At 42.7% G+C, this 27752-nt stretch overlaps 1 protein-coding gene across 3 annotated transcripts in view; it reads right to left on the bottom strand.

The window, feature by feature from the left end:
• Positions 1 to 4477: 4477 nt before the first annotated feature.
• LOC110526654 (transient receptor potential cation channel subfamily M member 7) overlaps positions 4478 to 27752 on the bottom strand; it is an 89201-nt gene continuing 65926 nt past the window's right edge. The window contains exons 27-44 of one of the 3 annotated variants that reach the window (XM_036981029.1): positions 22934 to 23028; positions 22448 to 22544; positions 22233 to 22312; positions 21707 to 21744; positions 20684 to 20712; positions 20499 to 20546; positions 19221 to 19265; positions 19010 to 19075; positions 18600 to 18748; positions 18291 to 18425; positions 14597 to 14679; positions 14258 to 14463; positions 11079 to 11130; positions 10806 to 10912; positions 8631 to 10611; positions 8088 to 8185; positions 7769 to 7845; positions 4478 to 7479 (exon numbers count right to left, since the gene is read on the bottom strand). In XM_036981029.1, the coding sequence (XP_036836924.1) occupies positions 10508 to 10611; positions 10806 to 10912; positions 11079 to 11130; positions 14258 to 14463; positions 14597 to 14679; positions 18291 to 18425; positions 18600 to 18748; positions 19010 to 19075; positions 19221 to 19265; positions 20499 to 20546; positions 20684 to 20712; positions 21707 to 21744; positions 22233 to 22312; positions 22448 to 22544; positions 22934 to 23028 (1334 nt within the window). In that variant the 3' untranslated portion in view covers positions 4478 to 7479; positions 7769 to 7845; positions 8088 to 8185; positions 8631 to 10507. Of the gene's footprint in view, positions 7480 to 7739; positions 7846 to 8087; positions 8186 to 8630; positions 10612 to 10805; positions 10913 to 11078; positions 11131 to 14257; positions 14464 to 14596; positions 14680 to 18290; positions 18426 to 18599; positions 18749 to 19009; positions 19076 to 19220; positions 19266 to 20498; positions 20547 to 20683; positions 20716 to 21706; positions 21745 to 22232; positions 22313 to 22447; positions 22545 to 22933; positions 23029 to 27752 lie in introns of those variants that run through there. The other 2 variants (XM_036981028.1, XM_036981030.1) reach the window with 2 other exon arrangements.

Below are 27752 nucleotides of genomic sequence, written 5' to 3' on the forward strand. Positions count from 1 at the left end.
AGACGGGGAGTAGTGAATGTCACTAGACTTTGGACGGGGAGCAGTGAATGTCACTAGACTGTGGACGGGGACAGTGAATGTCACTAGACTGTGGACAGGGGACAGTGAATGTCACTAGACTGTGGACAGGGAGTTGTGAATGTCACTAGACTGTGGACGGGGAGTAGTGAATGTCACTAGACTGTGGACGGGGACAGTGAATGTCACTAGACTGTGGACGGGGAGTAGCGAATGTCACTGGACTGTGGACGGGGAGTAGCGAATGTCACTGGACTGTGGACGGGGAGTAGCGAATGTCACTGGACTGTGGACGGGGAGTAGTGAATGTCACTAGACTGTGGACGGGGAGTAGTGAATGTCACTAGACTGTGGACGGGGAGTAGTGAATGTCACTAGACTGTGGACGGGGAGTAGTGAATGGCACTAGACAGTGGACGGGAGTAGCGAATGTCACTAGACTGTGGACGGGGAGTAGCGAATGTCACTAGACTGTGGACGGGACAGTGAATGTCACTAGACTGTGGACGGGGAGCAGTGAATGTCACTAGACTGTGGACGGGGACAGTGAATGTCACTAGACTGTGGACAGGGGACAGTGAATGTCACTAGACTGTGGACAGGGAGTTGTGAATGTCACTAGACTGTGGGCAGGGAGTAGTGAATGTCACTAGACTGTGGACGGGGAGTAGTGAATGTCACTAGACTGTGGACGGGGAGTAGTGAATGTCACTAGACTGTGGACGGGGAGTAGCGAATGTCACTAGACTGTGGACGGGGAGTAGTGAATGTCACTAGACTGTGGACGGGGAGTAGTGAATGTCACTAGACTGTGGACGGGGAGTAGTGAATGTCACTAGACTGTGGACGGGGAGTAGTGAATGTCACTAGACTGTGGACGGGGAGTAGTGAGTGTCACTAGACTGTGGACAGGGGACAGTGAATGTCACTAGACTGTGGACGGGGAGTAGTGAATGTCACTAGACTGTGGACGGGGACAGTGAATGTCACTAGACTGTGGACGGGGAGTAGTGAATGTCACTAGACTGTGGACGGGGAGCTGTGAATGTCACTAGACTGTGGACGGGGACAGTGAATGTCACTAGACTGTGGACAGGGGACAGTGAATGTCACTAGACTGTGGACAGGGAGTTGTGAATGTCACTAGACTGTGGGCAGGGAGTAGTGAATGTCACTAGACTGTGGACGGGGAGTAGTGAATGTCACTAGACTGTGGACGGGGAGTAGTGAATGTCACTAGACTGTGGACGGGGAGTAGTGAATGTCACTAGACTGTGGACGGGGAGTAGTGAATGTCACTAGACTGTGGACGGGGAGTAGTGAGTGTCACTAGACTGTGGACAGGGGACAGTGAATGTCACTAGACTGTGGACGGGGAGTAGTGAATGTCACTAGACTGTGGACGGGGAGTAGTGAATGTCATTAGACTGTAGACGGGGAGTAGTGAATGTCACTAGACTGTGGACGGGGAGTAGTGAATGTCACTAGACTGTGGACGGGGAGTAGTGAATGTCACTAGACTGTGGACGGGGAGTAGTGCATGTCACTAGACTGTAGACGGGGAGTAGTGAATGTCACTAGACTGTAGACGGGGAGTAGTGAATGTCACTAGACTTTGGACGGGGAGCAGTGAATGTCACTAGACTGTGGACGGGGACAGTGAATGTCACTAGACTGTGGACGGGGAGTAGTGAATGTCACTAGACTGTGGACCGGGAGTAGTGAATGTCACTAGACTGTGGACGGGGAGTAGTGAATGTCACTAGACTGTGGACAGGGAGTAGTGAATATCACTAGACTGTGGACAGGGAGTTGTGAATGTCACTAGACTGTGGACAGGGAGTTGTGAATGTCACTAGACTGTGGACAGGGAGTAGTGAATGTCACTAGACTGTGGACAGGGAGTTGTGAATGTCACTAGACTGTGGACAGGGGACAGTAAATGTCACTAGACTGTGGACAGGGGACAGTGAATGTCACTAGACTGTGGACAGGGGACAGTGAATGATGTTTGCTTCCCTTGGACTTACTTCTTTCTGGGTTTTGTGCTGTGAGTTATCCATCTGCTCTTACAGTAGCTGTGATACATGTGGCAGGTGGGTGTGTACAGTGGGGCAAAAAAGTATTTAGTCAGCCACCAATTGCGCAGGTTCTCCCACTTAAAAAGATGAGAGGCCTGTAATTTTCATCATAGGTACACTTCAACTATGACAGACAAAATGAGAAATCACATTGTAGGATTTTTTATGAATTTATTTGCAAATTATGGTGGAAAATAAGTATTTGGTCACCTACAAACAAGCAAGATTTCTGGCTCTCACAGACCTGTAACTTCTTCTTTAAGAGGCTCCTCTGTCTTCCACTCGTTACCTGTATTAATGGCACCTGTTTGAACTTGTTATCAGTATAAAAGACACCTGTCCACAACCTCAAACAGTCACACTCCAAACTCCACTATGGCCAAGACCAAAGAGCTGTCAAAGGACACCAGAAACAAAATTGTAGACCTGCACCAGGCTGGGAAGACTGAATCTGCAATAGGTAAGCAGCTTGGTTTGAAGAAATCAACTGTGGGAGCAATTATTAGGAAATGGAAAAGACATACAAGACCACTGATCTCCCTCGATCTGGGGCAAGATCTTACCCCGTGGGGTCAAAATGATCACAAGAACGGTGAGCAAAAATCCCAGAACCACACGGGGGGACCTAGTGAATGACCTGCAGAGAGCTGGGACCAAAGTAACAAAGTCTACCATCAGTAACACACTACGCCGCCAGGGACTCAAATCCTGCAGTGCCAGACGTGTCCCCCTGCTTAAGCCAGTACATGTCCAGGACCGTCTGAAGTTTGCTAGAGAGCATTTGGATGAGCCAGAAGAAGATTGGGAGAATGTCATATGGTCAGATGAAACCAAAATATAACTTTTTGGTAAAAACTCAACTCGTCGTGTTTGGAGGACAAAGAATGCCGAGTTGCATCCAAAGAACACCATACCTACTGTGAAGCATGGGGGTGGAAACATCATGCTTTGGGGCTGTTTTTCTGCAAAGGGACCAGGACGACTGATCCGTGTAAAGGAAAGAATGAATGGGGCCATGTATCGTGAGATTTTGAGTGAAAACCTCCTTCCATCAGCAAGGGCATTGAAGATGAAACGTGGCTGGGTCTTTCAGCATGACAATGATCCCAAACACACCGCCCAGGCAACGAAGGAGTGGCTTCGTAAGAAGCATTTCAAGGTCCTGGAGTGGCCTAGCCAGTCTCCAGATCTCAACCCCATAGAAAATCTTTGGAGGGAGTTGAAAGTCCGTGTTGCCCAGCAACAGCCCCAAAACATCACTGCTCTAGAGGAGATCTGCATGGAGGAATGGGCCAAAATACCAGCAACAGTGTGTGAAAACCTTGTGAAGACTTACAGAAAACGTTTGACCTCTGTCATTGCCAACAAAGGGTATATGAAAAAGTATTGAGAGAAACTTTTGTTATTGACCAAATACTTATTTTCCACCATAATTTGCAAATAAATTCATTAAAAATCCTACAATGTGATTTTCTGGATTTTTTTTTCTAATTTTGTCTGTCATAGTTGAAGTGTACCTATGATGGAAATTACAGGCTTCTCAACTTTTTAAGTGGGAGAACTTGCACAATTGGTGGCTGACTAAATACTTTTTTGCCCCACTGTATGTGTGTTCGTAATGTTGGTTTTAGTTTTAAATATACTTAAGTATCAAATTAAATGTAATTGCTATAATATACTTAAGTATCAAAATAATTTGAAATTCCTTGTATTAAGCAAATAGCACACTCAACACTCAGACATAATTTACAAACAAAGCATTTGTGTTTAGTGAGTCCGCCAGATCAGATGAAGTAGGGATGAACAGGGATTTTTTTTCTCCTGCGTGAATTTGACCAGTTTCCTGTCCTGCCTGCTAAGCATTAAAAAAGTGATAATGTATGGGGTAAAAAGTTAATTATTTTCTTTAGGAATGTAGTGAAGTAAAAGAAGTCAAAAATAGAAATAGTAAAGTGAAGTACAGATACCCCAAATAAACATTTTAAGTAAACATAATTTAAAGTACTACTTAAGTACTTTACACCACTGCTGGCACTGCCAGTTTGTCACTGTGTAATAGCAGTAGGATGTTGATTTGTGTATAGAGCAGATATATCCCTCTCTGATAATTCAGAACCTGGTGGGATAGAGAGAGAAAGGAGAAAAAGAGCGAAAGATTGGTAGATGAGGATCTGGACAGGAAGCCTGCAGTAAATTGGTGCTCTGATCTCAGGCGGTATGAGATTGTATCTGTCCGTGGTGCACGCACTACTGTCACCTGGTAGGCCAGTCTGTGATGCTGCTGGAGTGTGTGGATGTTACCTGGTAAAGTGCAGTGTGTGTGTGTGTGTGCCCTGCTCCCCTATAACCTTCCCAACACACACACACACACTATACCAACGGATTGATTTCATTTATTTGATCATTTAAAAATACAAGTACAACTGCAGAGATCTATATTGAGTAGAATATAACTTCTAGAATATAAATCTAAATGCTAGTCTAAATAATATCCCTGTCTGTATCATGAAATAAAAACATAGGAATAACAACATAACAGTATAAACCAGACAGGATGAGAGTATTTTCCTTAAATCACAGACCGTTGAAATTACTCTAGGGGCTCCCTGGTGTCGCAGCGGTCTAAGACACCGCATCTCAGTGCAAGAGGCGTCACTACAGACCCTGGAAGATTCCAGGCTGTATCACAGCCGGCCGTGATTGGGAGTCCCATAGGGCGGCGCACAATTGGTCCAGCATCGTCCAGGTTTAGCCGTCATTGTCAATAAGAATTGGTTCTTAACTGACGTGCCTTGCTTTATTTAACTAACTAGTCTCCATGTTCACATCCCTAGTTTCAATGTGAACAATCATTAATAGAATCAGGTCAGTACTCAGGATCTTATAAAACACTGTCCTCCCCCTCTCTCCTTTCCACCTCTTGCTCTCCACTCATCTACTGGAGCAGGGTTTCCCGAACTCGGTCCTAGGCCCCCCCTGGGAGCTCGTTTTGATGTTTGCATTAGCATAACACACCGTAAACACACACACAGGCTGCACATGGCATGTCAAATCTATAACTTTACACTGGACAATAGAAATGGAGAGGGTAGTTAATGTTGGTAAATGTTAGACTGATGATGTAAATAATGAGTTTCTCTAACTGGAAAATCATGTCAATGTTTTGCTTTTGTCTGCAAACTCTCTCTTTAAATCAATAACCTGAGCCAATAGGAAGTCTATTGGTTCCACACCAACACATTCAGACAGTTTGTTCACTGTCTCACTGTTTTCTTTAGTATAACAACAGATCTCCTAACATTGTAGAGTAGACATTAACAGATCTCCTAACATTGTAGAGTAGACATTAACAGATCTCCTAACATTGTAGAGTAGACATTAACAGATCTCCTAACATTGTAGAGTAGACATTAACAGATCTCCTAACATTGTAGAGTAGACATTAACAGATCTCCTAACATTGTAGAGTAGACATTAACAGATCTCCTAACATTGTAGAGTAGACATTAACAGATCTCCTAACATTGTAGAGTAGACATTAACAGATCTCCTAACATTATAGAGTAGACATTAACAGATCTCCTAACATTGTAGAGTAGACATTAACAGATCTCCTAACATTGTAGAGTAGACATTAACAGATCTCCTAACATTGTAGAGTAGACATTAACAGATCTCCTAACATTGTAGAGTAGACATTAACAGATCTCCTAACATTGTAGAGTAGACATTAACAGATCTCCTAACATTGTAGAGTAGACATTAACAGATCTCCTAACATTGTAGAGTAGACATTAACAGATCTCCTAACATTGTAGAGTAGACATTAACAGATCTCCTAACATTCTAGAGTAGACATTAACAGATCTCCTAACATTGTAGAGTAGACATTAACAGATCTCCTAACATTGTAGAGTAGACATTAACAGATCCCCTAACATTGTAGAGTAGACATTAACAGATGTAGTACAACGTTAAACAATAACCACCCAACATTCTATGTGGACTTCCACAGACATGATTCTTCTCTTTGTGTGTGTGTGTGTGTGTGTGTGTGTGTGTGTGTGTGTGTGTGTGTGTGTGTGTGTGTGTGTGTGTGTGTGTGAGTGAGTGTGAGAGAGAGAGAGAGAACAATGCGAAAGAGATGTGAGAGCAGGTGGGCACTGTCACAGATAAGCTGCGTGACTCTCCCTCTATCCACCTGTTACCTGAAGGACATGGTTAGATGGGGGCCAGAGAGAGAGAGAGGGGTAGAAAGGGTCAGATTCTAGAATATTCTCCAATATGCTGGAGGACATCACAGAACAGATGTATTACAGTTTAAAATGCATTTGACAGAGGCTAATAGAGTGGATATAATGAATAATCAATCACCTCTAAGTTACATGGAATCCAGTTTTGGTAAAAATGTAGTAAAACTCCAGATGGCAGAGTGGTAATTCCCTTTCCCACATCTCAACTGCATTAAATTCCCCTCTTGGCTGAAGTGTGATCTCTATCACAAGTTTGATAATAAACTGTCATCTTTATACAGCCATATAAAAACTAATACTAAAGACTTTGTACCTCTACAATTATATAACACACAGAGGAATAACATTTTTGGGGATAGAATCCAGTCTCGGCCTACACACAAAATCAGATAAGATCAAATAAAATCCCTTGACCGCTATAAAGGCCGTGGCAGTATATCTATTGCATCATCACACCCGCTAAGAAAGAAAGTGAAAGAGGCAAAGTGAAGATAGGAAAGATTGCCTGGCACAACATCCAATAATAACACAACAACACCAGGAAATGTCCAACAACACCAGGAAATGTCCAACAGCATTATTGTAAATGTCCAACAGCATTATTGTAAATGTCCAACAGCATTATTGTAAATGTCCAACAGCATTATTGTAAATGTCCAACAGCACCCTCCCAACACACAAACTCAATACTAATTGATTCCTAGAATTGATTTGATCATTTAAAAATACACGTACAGCCTATTCAACTGCAGAGGTCTAGTCTACATTGAGTACAATATTTTTAGAATGTAAAACTAAATGCCAGTCAGTCTATAATATCTTGGTCTGTATAAGGAAAGAAAAACAGGCAAGGAATAACATAAGACATGACAGTATAACACGGAGACACAGGATGAGAGTATTTCCCTCAGATCACAGAGTTGAAATGACTGTAGACTTCATGTTCACATCCCTAGTTTCATTGTGAACAATCATTAATAGAATCAGATCAGGACCCAGGATCTTAAAAAAACACTCTCCTTCTCTCAATAACCACTCATCTATTGGAGAAAACACTTATTATTCTTCTTCTTCTTCACTTTCTCGACCTTTCCTCCACGGCTCACCTCCTTCACCATCGCCACCATCTGGTCAGACAGTAGAGCACATGTTACAGAGGAGGAGATAAATCAAATGAAGGTATATTTGTCATATTATATGCACAGGATACACGTGGTGTATACTATACAGTACAATGAAATGCTTAAAGAAATAGTATGACTTGACTGGGATTGGATCCCATTTATCCATGCTCCCTAATTTAACACTTCTGAACTACTGTTCAGGTTCAGATACTGTGGCTTTACCTCAGACGATACATGAAGATACATTGTGAGTATGGTGTTACCTGGTGTTCAGAACAGGAGTAACACCCACCTCCTTGGTGTCTGGGAATCCTCCTGCCTCCAGTTTAGAGTAGGCCAGTTTACCATTCACTGTTACCTCGAAACTGGCTGTGGGACAAACCATTATCAGTTAGAATATAACAATAATCTACTGAGGTATTGATCAAATCTAATGGATGTTTCTATCTCTGTCCATGGAACCTCTCACATGTGCAGTCGGCATTTTAGAAACATTAGAGTGTAGTTGACATCCGATGAGATCTGTAACGTCGTTCTGTGTGTAAAGCACAGCTGTGAGGTCACTATCTGACAGGGTAACTTCAAGCTGTGTGTGTGTGTGTGTGACTTACAGCGCCGCCCTGTGGTTCCCGTCACCATCACATCAGGAACGTTCCGCTTGATGGCAGATGCTAGGTCCTGATAGCGAGACTCGTACCCTCATCCACTACTGCAGACCACAATCACACCGTTACACCCACACACACCGTAAACACACACACAGGCTGCACATGGCATGTCAAATCTATAACTTTACACTGGACAATAGAAATGGAGAGGGTAGTTAAAATGTTGGTAAATGTTAGACTGATGATGTAAATAATGAGTTTCTCTAACTGGAAAATCATGTTAATGTTTTGTTTTTGTCTGCAAATTAAATCAATAACCTGAACCAATACCAACACATTCAGACAGTTTGTTCACTGTCTCACTGTTGTTTTCTTTAGTATAACAACAGATCTCCTAACATTGTAGAGTAGACATTAACAGATCTCCTAACATTGTAGAGTAGACATTAACAGATCTCCTAACATTGTAGAGTAGACATTAACAGATCTCCTAACATTGTAGAGTAGACATTAACAGATGTAGTACAACGTTAAACAATAACTTACCAATATTCTATGTGGACTTCCACAGACATGATTCTTCTCTCTTGGTAGTTTCTCCTCTCTGGGACGTGTTTTTGTGTGTGAGAGCAATGGGAAAGAGACAAAGTGAGAGCAGGTGAGCACTGTTACGAACAATGTGAGTAAACGGCAGATTCACTGGCGCCCATATAACCACGCCCTTCAGGTAACAAGTAGACTGGTTTATCAAGCCTAGACAGGAAGTGGTTAAAATAATCTGCTATTCGACCAACAGACTTTCAATATACTGTACTCTGCTCTCTCTATTGGCCGAAGATCAAAAAGCATTTTGTCTATTTTCACAGAAATTTGCGAACTACAAATTCATAAGACATAAAAACAGAGCATGCTTTTGCGGCAGTCGATAGCGCGCCAGACCTCGGGCTAGAAGGTCGAGGGTTCAAGGCCTGCTCCCTGCGGTTTCATTACAATACTCTTATTTTACACAATGTTGCTTTCCACTGGACTTTGTATGTGACAACACCAAGAAGAGTTTCACCACTGTTGATCGATGTTCCCAAACTGCTAAAGATGTAGGTGGAGTTCCCATCCAGACCTAACTGTAGGGTAAAGGTGTCGGGTTACAGACGAGTAACTGATGAATAACTGTTGGCTACTGGGTTCTTTATCAGCTGGCTCATCAACAGGTGTGTGTGAGAGTGTTTCTCTCTGTGGGCCTGTCTGCCAGCAGCTGCAGTCTTACTGAAGAATGTGGGGACCTCATCCCCACCAGACAGTATCAGCATCATACTGTACAAGGAATGGGACATAACTGTCATTTTATTAGTTTAAAATGTTATACAGTAGAACATGTATAGAGTTATAGACCCTTACACGCCCCTGAATAAAACAGCATCTGCTTCTGCTCAGTAGCAGATATAAGTATCTATAAGATACACTAGATTGGTATTTGCGTGATGACAAAGAAATAACAATAATAGTACCAGCATTGTAACATTTAAAAACTATCAGAAATAATCAGTGGACACATTTCAGAAGAGTTCAACACAATTAGTACATATATGTACTGTAAAAGTTGCATTGCAATCTGCCCATATTTTACAAGATTTTCAAATTCATGTGTCTTCTCATTAAATATGAACCACTAATTCCATAATAATACATGTATTTTACATTTATAAAAAAAGTATCTGGTGACATTCTGTATAAAGTGTTGCAAATTGTATCTCAGCAGGTTGACCCTTACAGTCCTGCACTACAGACAGACAATGCACTTTAGTTTATACAAGGCAACTTTTCATAGTTCAGAATAAGTACTGGTCTCTTTATGCAATGATATTGTACCTGTTGATAGCCATTTATATTTATATAGATATATATATACACACACACACACACACACACACACACACACACACACACACACACACCATATAAACTTGTAGTAAAAAAACATTTAAAAAGTTTTGTTCCCCATTTACACATTTTTTGAATAATCATGTTGGTTGCTGATTGGCATTGGTTGGACAGATACAAAAGTAACACAGTTCTGCATGCATACATGGGTCTCCATGGAAACACAGGCGTGGCTCTTCCAGTTGATTGGATGAGATGGGTCATGGCTAGACCCACCTTATCCAGCTTTTGTCAAATTAATGTAAAAAGTATATATTTTTTTTGTCGCTAATCCTAAATCTTTTCCTAACATTAACATCATTCTCCTAACCTGCTGCATTAAGTCCTCCCAACCTGCTACCAAAGGTCAAATCTGATGCTAATTTGACAAAAGCTGGATCCCTTCTAGCCATGAGGTGTGCACACTAGTTTTTCCTTTGTCCTCTCTGGCATTGGCCAATAGAATAACAGCACCGGCCTCTTCTCTCTGGCTGTGTCCTATAGGATCAGAGCATGAGCCTCATTGAATGGCGGGTCCCGCTTCCGGGGTCGTGTGATTCGTCCTGAGGCAGCATCAGTTTGTCCGGCGTGTACTCGTTCCGCTTCAGATCTTAACAGACACAGGAAGAGGAGAGAGATGAGGCAGACAGCCAGGCATCCATCTACTACATAAAGCTGAAATAACAATGTCACTACTTCATTGTCCTAGAGCCTTATATTAGCAAAATATAAGCTCACCTCGTCTCCATAGTAATGTACACACTCGGATGCAAACGGTAAACAAACAGAGAGAGAATTCCCTACCGGGAAGTTTGAGTTTCCTGCAGCAAGAGTTGCAGTGGTGTTTGGCCCGGAAGTTTCTGATGGCGTCGTCTCCCAGGTTGGCAGGACCAAATATCATGTCATATGACCTACAGATTAGTCAAGAGAACATTATTAATTATGTGATCATTCTAAAGGTCCAAATATTGTGTTGTATGATCTATGGATTAAAATAGAATGTGAGTGTTGTAAAATCTTTTATAACAAAGTGAAACATGATTTTTGAATGTGAGAACAGAAAACAGGTTTACACACCCCTTCTCTCCACTCTTTATGACAGACGGATCAGTCAGAATCTCCCCCACTCCTAAAAACACAAATATAGCAGTTACTAATGGGAGGGATTTGTATTTACAGGATTTCTACCAGCCCAGCACAACTCTTCCCTGGTGTTCTCGTATGTCCAGTCACTGAAGGGTCAGGGGTTAAAAGTTAGGGGTTGGAGGTCAGAAGTTAGGGGTCAGTATTAACTTGCAGGTCCAGCACTAACAGCGCTCCCTGAGTATACTCATATGTCCAGTCACTGAAGTGTAGGGTTGCATATTTTGGGGAATTTCAGGTGGAAACTTTCCGTGGGAATTAATGGGAATATATGCAAATTAATACCATTTAAATGTAGATGTTTTTGCATTGGATATATTTACCATATCATATGGAGACACAAACATTTTACATTGACATAATTGCAAATGATTAAATGCTTCCAATAGAAAAAACCCCAAAACAATTTAGTTACGAATTGAACTTTAATGAAATTAGTTGACTCTTCACATGGGATGATTTCACTGAACAACAAAAAGGTTTTCAACATACATCTGTAAAATGATAGTCTAGAAACTAAAGCTTTGGTTGTCTTCCTCTCAGGCTTCCATGTCTTCTCCCTGGACCTCCTCAATGTCCACCTCTTGAACATCAGACTCTGAGGCCTCATCTTCACTGTCACTTTCCAACCTTGTTGAGGATGGCTCGTTGTCAGGCTCAAAAAGCCTCAAATTTGCCCCATATGGCCACTAATTTTTCAACCTTTGTATTGGTCAGCCTTGGTGCTTGCGTGCATTGGTATGCGTGTTCCCAAACAAGGACCAGTTGCGCTCTGAGGCGGCTGATGTTGGTGGGATTTGGAGGATAATGGAGGCAACGGGAAAGAGGCTCAGATCCACAAAGTCCCTTCCACCAGGTGGCTGATGAGATATGTTGGCACAACGGCCATATTGCATCTCCATCCCAAAGTCCCTTCCACCAGGTGGCTGATGAGATATGTTGGCACGATGGCCATATTGCATCTCCATCCCAAAGTCCTTGCATGTCAGTGTACTTCGCCAGACTGCCAAGAAACTTGCCCTCATCCAGGCCAAGGTGGTGAAACACAGTAGTGATGACACCATAGGCCTTGTTGATCTCTGCACCAGACAGGATGCTCTTGCCAGCATACTTGGGGTCCAACATGTATGGTGCGGCGTGTATGGGCTTCAGGCAGGAGTCTTCATGCTTTTTGATGTACTTCAGAACTGCATTTTTTTCTGCTTGGAGCAACAGTGAAATGGGCAGGGCAGTACGGATTTCTCCTCTTACATCTGCAAGCAGAGTCAGACAGGATGGCATTGTCTCCCTCAATCCGTGCAATGGCTACTGCTATAGGTTTCAGGAGTTTCAGGCTGCTTACCACTCTCTCCCAAAATACATCACCCAGGAAGATGCTCTTGATGGGGCTGTCTATATCGACAGACTGTGATATGGCCATTTCTTGGAGAGACTCATTCCCCTCCAGGAGACTGTCAAACATGACAACACCACCCCAACAGGTATTGCTGGGCAGCTTCAATGTGGTGCTCTTATTCTTCTCACTTTGCTTGGTGAAGTACATTGCTGCTATAACTTGATGACCCTTCACATACCTAACCATTTCCTTGGCTTTCTTGTCGAGTGTATCCATTGTTTTCAGTGCCATGATGTCCATGAGGAGCAGATTCAGCCAATGGGTGTGATGTGAGGGTAGGACTCCTCCACTTTAGACCAATGAGCCTTCATGCTAGCAGCATTGTCGGTCACCAGTGCAAATACCTTCTGTGGTCCAAGGTCATTGATGACTGCCTTTAGCTCATCTTCAATGTAGAGACAGGTGTGTATGTTGTCCCTTGTGTCTGTGCTCTTGTAGAATACTAGTTGAGGGGTGGAGATGTAGTTAATTATTCCTTGCCCACAAACATTCGACCACCCATCAGAGATGATTGCAATACAGTCTGCTTTCTCTATGATTTGCTTGACCTCTGTTGAACTCTGCATCCAGCAAATGAGTAGATAAAGCATGTCTGGCTGGAGGGGTGTATGCTGAGTAAAGAACATTCAGAAATATCTTCCAATACACATTGCCTGTGAGCATCAGAGGTGAACCAGTTGCCTACACAGCTCGAGCAAGTCATTCATCAGCATTTCTCTGACTACGTTCCTCCATTGAGTCAAAAAAACGTCTGATTCCAGGAGGACCATGAGCTGTTGCTATCGATAAGGTGTCTGATTCATCGTTTTCACCTTGAATAGAAGTAGAGGGACTTTTGTCAGAGGTTGCTTGTTGTGAGTGCTGAGGGAACTTTATGCACTTGGCCAGATGATTCTGCATCTTTGTTGCATTCTTCACATATGATTTGGCACAGTATTTGCAATGTACACAGATTTTCCTACTACATTAGCTGCAGTGTAATGTCTCCACACATCAGATAGATGTGGCATTTTCCTGTAAAGATTAGAAAAAATGAGTAAAAAAATAACAAATACAATTCCATGTACAGATAAATAGTTAAGCAGTTAGATTAAACAACTCCTTTGTAAGACAAATGTTTTAAAAGGAAACATGTATGGAAACAGGTGAATTAACACTCCTCAGTTAACAGGCACAAGCAAGCTAAAACCCACATGGTAGCAAAATTAACTAGCAGAAATTGTTAACAAGTTAGAAATGATTTAAACACACTTTGCTGTAGGCTACTATTTACTAGTTAACAAAAAATCACGTATGTCATAAAATATATTCACCCCACCCAGTATTGTAATCAAAACTTACCAGTAAGCATGTAGTCCTTGGCTCAGACAGTGTAGTAGTGTGGGCTCAATAGCATCTCATTAGTGTGCAAGATGAGAATCAGCTGTACATGTGATGGAAGAATGCACTGTGCATGCAGAGGGTTGCAATTCCATTTAATTGGGGATATGTTAAACTAAATATGTCACAAGACCTAGAATTGCCTTATGTGTATCCCACAAAAAGGTTCACTGTTATAAGCTAACTTTTTTTGATGAATTTAAGCAAAATACCCGGGCTTAACTTCCCATGGAAAATTTCCGAAATAATTCTGGAAATTTACTGGAAAGTTTCAGACCCTTTGCAACCCTACTGAAGGATCAGGGGTTAAAGGTTAAGGGTTGAATGTCAGTATTACCTTGTAGGTCCAGCACTAACAGCTCTCCCCGGGTGTACTCATATGTCCAGTGGCTGAAGGCCAGCATGGTCTCCTCCAGAAGGTTGGTTGGGACAATCTCGTCCCCGTTGTTATTGTTAAACTTCCTGAACTCTCCAGTAATACACTCCTCTATAGCGAACCATTGGCCTGCTGAGTGACAGTACAACAGAAACACCTCCAGAAACCTACAGAGAGAGAGGTAGGCACTGTGTCTTCTGAAATTCTTGTTTCAAATGTCAAAAGACATACATTTTTAAATGGATAGCAGCTGAAAACAAGCAGCTAAATGAGAAGTGTGGCTCTGGTGTGTTAGTTTACCTGGGAGAGTAAGGGATTGTCTTGGGCCTCATTTGGTTGAAGGCAAATGTCAGTTTCTGAGCAGCTCTCTGCTGTTGAATTTCCTGTCAAGAGAGATGATACCAGTGTATGAGGTATTTCCACATTGAATAACCTTGAATAAACCAGAGGAAGGAAGGATAGAGAAGGAAGGATGAATAGAATGGAGGAAGAGGGTGGTGGAAATTATCATATATTAAAGAGGAAAACTAAACATAGTTGTCCTGCTATGGTGTGTGATTATGAAGAGTGTGTGTACACAGAGGTGAAGCCAATGACGTACAGTTTATACAGTGCATTCAGAAAGGATTCAGACCCCTTGACTTCTTCCACATTGTTTCGTTACAGCCTTATTCTAAAATGGATTCAATTGTTCCCCTCCCCCCCTCATCAAATCTACACACAATATTCCATTATGACAAAGCAAAAAAAAAAAGTGTCTTTAGAAGTGTTTGCAAATGTATTAAAATTCTAAACTGAAATATAACATTTACATATATAACATTTACATAAGTATTCAGACACTTTGAAGCACCTTTGGCAGCAATTAGAGCCTCGGGTCTTCTTGGGTATGACACTACAATCTTGGCACACCTGTATTTGGGGAGTTTCTCCCATTCTTCTCGGCAGATCCTCTCAAGCTCTGTCAGGTTGGATAGGGAGCGTCACTGCACAGATATTTTCAGGTCTCTCCAGAGATGTTCGATCAGGTTCAAGTCCGGGCTCTGGCTGGGCCACTCAAGGACATTCAGAGACTTGTCCCAAAGTCACTCCTGCGTCGTCTTGGCTGTGTGCTTAGGGTCGTTGTCCTGTTGGAAGGTGAACCTTCGCCACAGACTTTGTTCCTGAGCGCTCTGGAGCAGGTTTTCATCAAGGATCTCTTTGCACTTTGTTCCATTCATCTTTCCCTCGATCCTGACTAGTCTCCCAGTCCCTGCCGCAGAAAAACATCCCCACAGCATGATGCTGCCACCACCATGCTTCACCGTAGGGATGGTGCCAGGTTTCCTCCAGACGTGACGCTTGGCATTCAGGCCAAAGAGATCAATCTTGGTTTCATCAGACCAGATCATTTTGTTTCTCATGGTCAGAGTCCTTAAGGTGCCTTTTGGCAAACTCCAAGCGGGCTGTCATGTGCCTCTTACTGAGGAGTGGCTTCCGTCTGGCCACTCTACCATAAAGACCTGATTGGTGGAGCGCTGCAGAGATGTTTGTCCTTATGGAAGGTTCTCCCATCTCCACAGAGGAACTCTAGAGCTCTGTCAGAGTGACCATCAGGTTCTTGGTCACCTCCCTGACCAAGGCCCTTCTCCCCCGATTGCTCAGTTTGGCCACTGTGTTCTTGGGGACCTTCAATGCTGCAGAAATGTTTTGGTACCCTTCCACAGATCTGTGCCTCGACACAATCCTGTCTCGGAGCTCTACTGACAATTCCTTCGACCTCATGACTTGGTTTTTGTTCTGACATGCACTGTCAACTGTGGGACCTTATATAGACAGGTGTGTGCCTTTCCAAATCATGTCCAATTAATTAACTTTATCACAGGTGGACGCCAATAAAGTTGTAGAAGCATCAAGGATGATCAATGGAAACAGGATGTACCTGAGCTCAATTTCGAGCCTCATAGCAAAGGGTCTGAATACTTATGTAAATAAGGTGTCTGTTTTACATTTTTAATACATTTCGCAAAAAATTCTAAAAAACTGTTTTCGATATGTCATTATGGGGTATTGTGTAGAGATTGATGAGGAAAAATAATAATTGAATCCATTTGAAAATAAAGTTGTAGAAAAAGTCAAGGGGTCTGAATACTTTCGAATGCACTGTAAACCCTGGAAAGTTGACAATATGTCTTGGCCAATAAGAGCCTTTGAAGCTACCAGGACGCCATATTCATACTCCTCCTTTCAGGGCTTTAAGTAATGGGAATGAATCAGGGAACAAACACACGGAGTGTACTAAACATGGCTATTTCCATGACATAGACTGACCAGGTGAAAGCTATGATCTGTTATTGATGTAACCTTTTAAATCCACTTCAATCAGTGTAGACGAAGGGGAGGAGACATGTTAAAACAGGATTTTTAAGCCTTGAGACATGGACTGTGTATGTGTGCCATTCAGAGGGTGAATGGGCAAGACAAAAGATTTAAGTGGGGGGAGACTCAATATTAGGAAGGTGTTCTTAATGTTTTGTACCCTGAGTGTAAAATATATATATATATATATATATATATGCATACACACTGTATATACACAGTCGTGGCCAAAAGTTGAGAATGACACAAATGTTAATTTTTAAAGTCTGCTGCCTCAGTTTGTATAATGGCAATTTGCATTTTCTCCAGAATGTTATGAAGAGCGATCAGATGAATTGCAAATAATTGCAAAGTCCCACTTTGTCATGCAAATGAACTGAATCCCCCAAAAACATTTCCACTGCATTTCAGCTCTGCCACAAAAGGACCAGTTGACATGTCAGTGATTCTCTCGTTAACACAGGTGTGAGTGTTGATGAAGACAAGGCTGGAGATCACTCTGTCATGCTGATTGAGTTCGAATAACAGACTGGAAGCTTCAAAAGGAGGGTGGTGCTTGGAATCATTGTTCTTCCTCTGTCAATCATGGTTACCTGCAAGGAAACACGTGCCGTCATCATTGCTTTGCACAAAAAGGGCTTCACAGGCAAGGCTATTGCTGCCAGTAAGATTGCACCTAAATCAACCATTTATCGGATCATCAACAAACAAACAAATATTCAGCTGCGGGATCAGGGCACCACCAGTACAGAGCTTGCTCAGGAATGGCAGCAGGCAGGTGTGAGTACATCTGCACACTCAGTGAGGTGAAGACTTTTGGAGGATGGCCTGGTGTCAAGAAGGGCAGCAAAGAAGCCATCCGGAAAAAAGCTTGTCCGAAGAAGACAAGGTGAGCGCTACCATCAGTCCTGTGTCATGCCAACAGTAAAGCATCCTGAGACCATTCATGTGTGGGGTTGCTTCTCAGCCAAGGGAGTGGGCTCACTCACAATTTTGCCGAAGAACACAGCCATGAATAAAGAATGGTACCAGCATATCCTCCGAGAGCAACTTCTCCCAACCATCCAGGAACAGTTTGGTGACGAACAATGCCTTTTCCAGCATGATGGGGCACCTTGCCATAAGGCAAAAGTGATAACTAAGTGTCTCGGAGAACAAAACACAGATATTTTGGGTCCATGGCCAGGAAACTCCCCAGACCTTAATCCCATTGAACTTGTGTTCCATCCTCAAGAGGTGGGTGGACAAACAAAAACCCACAAATTCTGACAAACTCCAAGCATTGATTATGAAAGAATGGGCAGCCATCAGTCAGGATGTGGCCCATAAGTTAATTGACAGGATGCCAGGGTGGATTGCAGAGGTCTTGAAAAAGAAGGGTCAACACTGCAAATATTGACTCTTTGCATCAACTTCATGTAATTGTCAATAAAAGCCTTTGACACTTCTGAAATGCTGGTAATTATACTTCAGTATTCAATAGTAACATCTGACAAAAATATCTGAAGACACTGAAGCAGCAAACTTTGTGAAAATTAATATTTGTGTCATTCTCAACTTTTGGCCACGGCTGTGTGTGTATATATATATATCATTGGGTGAAGCGCAGTGTGTGTGAGTGTGTGTTCTCCTCTACCCTGAGACAGAGCAGCAGTACAGTGTCCTCCTTGTAGATGCTCTGCCAGGTCTGGACCACCTCTGGTAGGAAGGACTTAACGATATACAGGTGACCTGGCTTCAGAATGTCATACTCCGACCACGTACACAGCACCTAGAGTACAATACAATAGTTATAGTTTATTGTCCTCCCGAGAAATACATTATTGTACAACAATGCAACAACAACAAAAGCAACAAACCAATACTTTTTAATGTTCAGTTCCATCTCTGTTACATGTAGTGAAGACACTAGACAGTAGTGACCACACACACACACCAACTGTACCTTGAGTGCACGTCGCAGCCCCCCTCCCATCTCCTCCTTACTGAGGAACTCTATCTTGGCACAGAGACCTTTGTGAGCCCAGGAGGACATGCTGTTGTTGATGGTGTTGGGAGAACTCTCCTCCAGACGATACACTGTTACTGGCTCACCTACAGGGAGCAGCACCCACAGACAGAGAGAGAGTGTGGGTGTGTATTAAATACATAATTGCAGCCACACAGGATAGATGGTTTATAGGTTCAACTGGTTTGGGTGTGTCAGGGGGAGTTGAGGTATGCAAAAACACATTTCCAATTCACACCTGGGACCCAGTCTGTGAAAGAAATTGAAACCCTGACTCGGTGTGGTGCCTGATGAAATGGACCCAGGAGGCACTGGGGTGAAGGGGACGTGTAAATACTGTATTTTACCTCTAGGGGGCACTGGGGTGAAGGGGATGCTCTGAGACAGCCTCATCAGGTTGTTACGCTCCACAGCTACAGGGAGGGAAACACACACAGAGTCAAATACACACAACATTGGCAGGAGGCTACAGTAGTCAAATGACATCCTACTCCATGTAGTGGGGAATAGGGTGTGACTTGAGACTGACTACAGTATGCTTTAAGGTCCAAACCTCACCCGAGTATTGGTAGCTTTCCATTGGCTTGAAAGGGGAACCAATTGCTAAGAAAAATAAAATGGTCAGTTATTCAAATCCAATTAAATATAAAGTGTATTTGTGATATGCATGGTTACAGGAAGTGTACACAACACAACAAAATGCTTACTTGCAAGCTCTCCTCTCATGACTATTGCTAATAAAAGTACAATAAAAAATAAGCATGTAGGGAAGAGAATAAGGATGAAAAAGTACAGAGGTGAAGAGGTGAATTCATTTTAGTGGTACAGGGTTAGATCACATCACAATGAGTTAGACGTAGTTTAAGGGTTAGATCACATCACAATGAGTTAGACGTAGTTAAAGGGATAGATCACATCACAATGAGTTAGACGTAGTTAAAGGGTTAGATCACATCACAATGAGTTAGACGTAGTTTAAGGGTTAGATCACATCACAATGAGTTAGACGTAGTTAAAGGGTTAGATCACATCACAATGAGTTAGACGTAGTTAAAGGGTTAGATCACATCACAATGGGTTAGACGTAGTTAAAGGGTTAGATCACATCACAATGAGTTAGACGTAGTTTAAGGGTTAGATCACATCACAATGAGTTAGACGTAGTTAAAGGGTTAGATCACATCACAATGGGTTAGACGTAGTTAAAGGGATAGTTCACATCACAATGAGTTAGATGGAGTTACAGGGATGGTTCACATCACAATGAGTTAGACGTAGTTAAAGGGATAGTTCACATCACAATGAGTTAGACGTAGTTAAAGGGTTAGATCACATCACAATGAGTTAGATGGAGTTACAGGGATAGTTCACATCACAATGAGTTAGACGTAGTTAAAGGGATAGTTCACATCACAATGAGTTAGACGTAGTTAAAGGGTTAGATCACATCACAATGAGTTAGACGTAGTTAAAGGGTTAGATCACATCACAATGAGTTAGATGGAGTTACAGGGATAGTTCACATCACAATGAGTTAGACGTAGTTAAAGGGATAGTTCACATCACAATGAGTTAGACGTAGTTAAAGGGTTAGATCACATCACAATGAGTTAGATGGAGTTACAGGGATAGTTCACATCACAATGAGTTAGACGTAGTTAAAGGGATAGTTCACATCACAATGAGTTAGACGTAGTTAAAGGGATAGTTCACATCACAATGAGTTAGACGTAGTTAAAGGGATAGTTCACATCACAATGAGTTAGATGGAGTTACAGGGATGGTTCACATCTCAAGGAGTTAGAAGTAGTTAAAGGGAAAGTTACAGCCACTCACAATCCTTCCTGCTCCCCAGATGGGCGTGTCTGTAGAGACATGATGCAGCTGAGAGGAAGGAGAGAAAATATAATTTGTCAAAGAGGCGAATAGAGAGGTGAACCGCCTGTTCATCTCAGAGAAAGAAATCAGGAACTATCAAGTTACAGTAATAGTACAGAAAGCAAGTTCCAATGGACACATACCATTTATACCTGAGTCCTCCCCTGGTGCCCTGCTGAGAGAGAGAACACACAACGGACATTAACATCCACCTCAGAGATAGAGATCATTACATTTGTTGTCGTCTCTACCTTCTTGCCCTTTGTGCTGTTGTCTGAGCCCAATAATTGTTTGTACCATGTTGTGCTGCTGCCATGTTGTGTTGCTACCATGTTGTTGTAGTAATGTTGTGTTGCTACCATGCAGTGTTTCCATGTGTTGCTGTCATGCTATGTTGTTGTCTTAATTCTCTCTTTATGTAGTGCTGTCTCTCTTGACGTGATTTTTTAAATCCCAGCCCCCATCCCCGCAGGAGGCCTTTTGCCCTCTGGTAAGTCCTCATTGTAAATAAGAATTTGTTCTTAACTGACTTGCCTAGTTAAATAAAGGTTAAATAAATAAAAAACGTAGAAATAACCCATTTTGCATGTGCATCGTCAATGAGGATTTCCAGAATTTGAAAGTAGTGGGATCAGCCAATGAATTATACTTGTGAGCAAACATTCCATAACTACAGGTGGCAGTAGATCACCAACCTTGACTTTATACCTGTTCAGACAACACACTCCAAGTAGCAGTATGCACCATTTCAGTTTGTTTACCAACTCATAGAAGTAGTAGAATAAAAAGTACTACTTCAAAATGGAGATGGCCTCAATGGCGCTGCCTATACTCTCACAGACACTATACAGTAGAACAGTAGTAAAACACCGTTCACCTATTAATTAACACATACTAACACTACGGGCAACCACCCACTCCCCCTAATAGCTGTTTTGGGAATGTGATTGGAACATTGTTTCCGGTCACCATGGTAACGGTAAGCCAGGCTTGGCCCAGGGTTACGAACCAAACTGTGGGAACACTGAACTGATCAACAACCAAGAGATCTACTAGACCCACAGCTGTAAGTGAGTTCATCTACTCTACTCTTCCAGGGCTGTAAGTGTAAGTTGACCCCAGCTGAAAAACCAGGATGATGGTAGGAATGCATGCCAGGTACTTACAGACTACTGGCCTGAGCTGTCTTGACCTGAGCCCTCTCCTGAGGAGAGAGGAAAACATGCCAGTCACACAGTCAGTCACACAGTCAGTCGGTTGTACAGTTGGTCGTACAGTCAAGCCAGTCGGTCGTACAGTCAAGCCAGTCGGTCGGCTGTCGTCAGTCAATCACTCACCCGTCGTCAGTCAATCAGTCGGCTGTCGTCAGTCGGCTGTCGTCAGTCAGTCGTAGTCAGCCAGTCGTAGTCAGCCAGTGGTACAGTCAATCAGTCAGTGGTACAGTCAATCAGTCAGTGGTAAAGTCAGTCACTTGTAGTCAATCACTTGTCAGTCAGTCACTTGTAGTCAATCACTTGTCAGTCAGTGGTACAGTCAGTCGTACAGTCAGTCAGTCAGTGGTACAGTCAGTCAGTCAGTCAGTCAGTGGTACAGTGAGTCAGTGGTACAGTGAGTCAGTGGTACAGTGAGTCAGTACTGATTTCAGAACCTGAAGGGGTGTAAGACATCATACAGTTATGGGACAGTTCTCACCAGTAGTAGTGCAGCTCTGGGGTCTTCGTGGATGAGGATGTCTTCCGCTGACACGCCGCTCCTCTCTCGCTTACTGAGAGCTGCAGACCCACAACAACCAAAGACCCTTTCAGTTAGCACACATAGTATACATGTCATGACCTCTGGCAGGTCTTGTCAGGGTTCTGCAGTGTATTCATGTGTCTAGCAGCACAGGTCTATCTTCCTGGACTTACAGGAGTCTGGATGGAGGAAGGAGGGACTCCGGTCAAACTCAGTGAAGCCAGCATATGAGTTGACCGTCCTCATATTACCTTGGCCTTCAGGATGACCCTGTAGACAGAGAGAAAGACACAGAGAAAGACACACTGGCATCAGTGTCTAGGAGCAACTTCCTCCTACTGGGCTCAGCTGATGAGATCTGTTTTCCTGTTTTTCACATAGTGAGGCTAAGGTTAGGATATGTGGGGACAATGTGTTTGGACAGGAAGCCATTAAGGAATTCTTGTTTGTTCTGTGGAAGTGTCTCTGTGATGTTTCATGTAAATAAACTGCTCCGCCCTGGGAACTAGAACTAACAGGTTGTTTTTTTAAATGGTCATAACATTGACTGACATTCTACCAACCAACAACCACTTCCCAACCAGGAACTAAGAGCAAGTAAATAACTGCCTCAATACCTAGGAGGAGGAACACACACATAACCCCACATACTGTCTCACCTGTTCCCTGGGCTGCGTGGCTGGGCTGAGCTGTCTGGAGGAGATGTCTCTGGGGAAGGAGCGCTGCAGGTCCAGGTGAAGGTTGTCTTTATGACCTGGAGGACGGGGAACACTGTTAGACAGATACAGAGACAGCATCACACCAAGGGTGGCCAACACTTGTCCTGGAAGGCTGCAGGCTTTTTTGTTGGGGTCATTTCAATTTGATAACTTTCTGAATTAAAATGGAATTGACCCAAACCCTGATCCAGGTCAGGAGTTGGCCAAACCTGGTTCTGTGCCTTAGCGAGAACATCTTAGACCTCTGGGACAGTCACTGAAAGACAGATGGACAGAGGGTAGGTGCCTCAACCTTTCCATGTGACAAACCCTTTAACCAATACAGACAATTTCAGGAAAGGTTGCAAATTTCAACCAATCAATCAATCCATGGCGATACAGTCACAACTCTGTCACCATCAACCAGAGGCCAACACCCCAACACAACAATGACATTAGACAAGACAAAAGGTTGACATAATAATTGACAGGTAGAGCAAGAGAAAGAGAGAAATCTGAAATTGAGACAACAACGACGAGTTAATTACAAATCTGATCCTAGCACCCTACAGCCCAGGCACCTCTTCCTAGGCCGTATTACCATAAACGCTACATGGCCAATGCAGACGTAGGATTGACCATGCAACGCCTTTAAAGATCCCCCTTAGCCAAATCAGAGGGTCAATAGGGAAAGTGAAGGGAACAAATTACAATAGTTGGAGGGCGGAGTTAGTTCTGAGGTGATTTTGATTCCCAGTTTAAGGTAGATTTCTATAACCGTTTAGCTGTAATGTAAGTAGCTGTTGTATATGTAGCACACTAGCATGTGAACCTGTATAAGTAGCTAAGAAGAGTTGATGACTGAGTGACGAGACCAGAGCCCTATACTACAAAGAGGAGTTAGCGAGGTAAGTGTGGTCAACTCGGAGTAACATTTTGCAAGGGATCCTTCAGAACTAACCTGATCAGGGGCAGGCTAACTCAGGGCTAACTCCATTTATCTGAATGAAGCGTCTGAGCCGTGAGTTGAGGACCAATGAAATTAGATTCCCCCTCTCACCAAGACTACGTTGTCATCCCCTTCATTTTAGGACGACTGATGAACTATTTTATACAATTTTAACTGTATTTTTTTCTATAGTAATATTAAAAACACCACATTACACATTTAGTAATCACAGCATGCATTTGAAAGTTGACGCATAGTGAAACGTTTGTATGATTTTCTAAAATGATTTTATTGATAGGTAGGGAAATAGGGACTTGTGCATTGATAAGCATTCGAAAGCACAAAGACGGCACTAACTAAACGGCACTTCTAATAGCCTATGTCACAGCATAGCCTGCTGAATTTGCAAAATAACTTTTCTTTCATGTTGATTTCAGCCTAAAACATAAAAATGCGAACATTGTCTCAATTAAGAGTTCGGTGTTCGACTAGCCAGTTAACTGTACGTGCATGTTGCACATGAAGTGACGTGGGCGATGAAACTACGATAAGTCATTCATTTCCAATGGAAGAGAAGCTAAGTGGGCGTGGGACTGTTGGGCGATGCGAGCATGGGCGAGGGACGTGAACAGGATGGGACCAAAAATGAGGAAACCGGAACTTTATGCAAATACTTTGCGATGTACTTGACCAATTTAAAGCTCAGCATAGCTTCCAGTCCCTACTGGATTGGCTGTTGATACCGAGCACTACCTAGCTTGCTAGCACCCACACGAGGGCGAAGCTAGCATGGCGAGGCGGCATACAAGTGTAGTTAAAAAAACAAACATACTGACAGTGCATTTCCACATAACACGATGGGGGGCAATGAAACAACCTTGCTTGATATTTAACTTTCTAGCACCCACATAAGGGGAAGCTTGAGTGGCTATCCAAATTATTGTGTTATGTGGAAATCCCCTCTGAGCCTGCTTGCATTAGCTGCATGATCAAAATCCACCTTAGTATGGATGAAGCCTGGGCTTGAATGTGAAGCTAACTGAAGCTGGCTAGCTTTATAAAAGTCTTGAGTAGATCTAGTTTCAAATCGTAGTATACCTCTCAGATAGCGACTCTAGAAACGGGCAATTCTACAGTTTGCTTTGTGTCCCGTCTGAAGGTACGATGCAACACTAATATTAGCCACTAGCTAGCCAACACTAGATAACTAGCGTAGCAAGCCATCTCCATAAGAGGCAAATACATGTATATTGTATGTACGCTACCATAGTTTTATTCGAGCTCAGATAGCAACCCTAGACACCAGGAAATACTAGGGTTTTCTCTGAGTCTTGTGAAGAAACATCATCCTGCTAACTAGCAACACTAGCCCTCTGTTTCCCACTGCCGCACTGGCTAAGGACCACCATCGCCTGCATTGGATTGGTGAAGTGAAATGTAAAAAATTACTTGTTTCCAAAAATTCCCCAAAATTAAACTGGTGCATGCATATGTATTCACCCCCTTTGCTATGAAGCCCCTAAATAAGATCTGGTGCAACCAATTACCTTCAGAAGTCACATAATTTGTTAAATAAAGTCCATCTGTGTCACATGATCTCAGTATACATACACCTGTTCTGAAAGGCCCCAGAGTCTGCAACACCACTAAGCAAGGGGCACCATGAAGACCAGGGAGCTCTTTAAACAGGCTGTGGAGAAGTACAGATCAGGTTGGGTTCTAAAAAAAATATCAGAAACTTTGAACATCCCACGAAGCACCATCAAAACCATTATTAAAAAATGGAAATAATATAGCACCACAACAAACCTGCCAAGAGAGGGCCGCCCACCAAAACTCACAGACCAAGAAAAAAATAAGCAAACACGTTTGGTGTTCACCAAAAGGCATGTGGGAAACTCCCCAAACATATGAAAGATGGTACTCTGGTCAGATGAGACTAAAATTGAAAACACTATGTCTGGCGCAAACCCAACACCTTTCATCACCCCGAGAACAACATCCCCACAGTAGTGAAGCATGGTGGTGGCAGCATCATGCTGTGGGGATGTTTTTCATCGGCAGGGACTAGGAAACTGGTAAGAATTGAAGGAATGATGGATGGATGGAGATAAATACAGGGAAATTCTTGAGGGAAACCTGTTTCAGTCTTCCAGAGATTTGAGACTGGGACGGAGGTTCGCCATCCAGCAGGACAATGACCCTTAGCATACTGCTAAAGTAACACTCGAGTGGTTTAAGGGAAACATCTTAATGTTTTGGAATGGCCTAGTCAAAGCCCAGACCTCAATCCAATTGAGAATCTGTGGTATGACTTAAAGATTGCTGTACATCAGCGGAACCCATCCAACTTGAAGGAGCTGGAGCAGTTTTGCGTTGAATAATGGGCAAAAAAAATCGCAGTGGCTAGATGTGCCAAGCTTATAGAAACATACCCCAAGAGACTTGCAACTGTAATTGCTGCAAAAGATGGCTCTACAAAGTATTGACTTTGGGGGGGTGAATAGTTATGCACGCTCAAGTTCAATTTGTCTTATTTCTTGTTTGTTTCACAATAAAAAATATTTTGCATCTTCAAAGTGGTAGGCATGTTGTGTAAATCAAATGACACAAACCCCCCAAAAATCTATTTTAATTCCAGGTTGTAAGGCAACAAAATAGGAAAAATGCCAAGGGGGCTGAATACTTTCGCAAGCCACTAAGGGTACCAACCGTTTATTGACTGTTATCGAATGTGTATGTTTTACTGGCGAATGACAATGAGTTGTTGCTATGAGTTTATGAAGTCTATTGATTGAACATGATGGCATACTGATTGGTTTATTTTGAAGTCTTGATTGAGCATGGTGCCATACTGATTGGTTTATTTTGAAGTGTTGATTGAGCAGGTGCCATACTGATTGGTTTATTTTGAAGTCTTGATTGAGCATGGTGCCATACTGATTGGTTTATTTTGAAGTCTTGATTGAGCATGGTGCCATACTGATTGGTTTATTTTGAAGTGTTGATTGAGCAGGTGCCATACTGATTGGTTTATTTTGAAGTCTTGATTGAGCATGGTGCCATACTGATTGGTTTATTTTGAAGTCTTGATTGAGCATGGTGCCATACTGATTGGTTTATTTTGAAGTCTTGATTGAGCATGGTGCCATACTGATTGGTTTATTTTGAAGTCTTGATTGAGCATGGTGCCATACTGATTGGTTTATTTTGAAGTGTTGATTGAGCATGGTGCCATACTGATGGGTTTATTTTGAAGTGTTGATTGAGCATGGTGCCATACTGATTGGTTTATTTTGAAGTGTTGATTGAGCAGGTGCCATACTGATTGGTTTATTTTGAAGTGTTGATTGAGCATGGTGCCATACTGATTGGTTTATTTTGAAGTGTTGATTGAGCAGGTGCCATACTGATTGGTTTATTTTGAAGTGTTGATTGAGCATGGTGCCATACTGATTGGTTTATTTTGAAGTGTTGATTGAGCAGGTGCCATATCAGGTTATGCTCAGGGTTTTTGAATTTTGAGAACACACCTGTGGTTATTTCATTTTAGTTAGACCCCATACCACCCCGTTAGACCACTAACAACCATACTTCACCCTGGTTAGGAAAAGGTGTGTTACAGGTGAAAGGTAGAGTGTGATCTGAGATTTTCCCCACTGCCAACTTAAACTCTGACTCAAACTCCAACTCAAACCTCTGTCTCTGGTAGTTTCCCTGCTGTCACTTCTCAGGGGGGCTTCAGTCCTTTCCCCCTGCTGAGGGGACCCTGGCTGGGCCATGGGGCTTGAGGACCCCACCTCTCTGGTTCTACAGCCGCGGGGTCTCCTG

Source organism: Oncorhynchus mykiss, chromosome 6 (assembly GCF_013265735.2).
Source record: "Oncorhynchus mykiss isolate Arlee chromosome 6, USDA_OmykA_1.1, whole genome shotgun sequence".
Taxonomy (NCBI): Eukaryota; Metazoa; Chordata; class Actinopteri; order Salmoniformes; family Salmonidae; genus Oncorhynchus; species Oncorhynchus mykiss.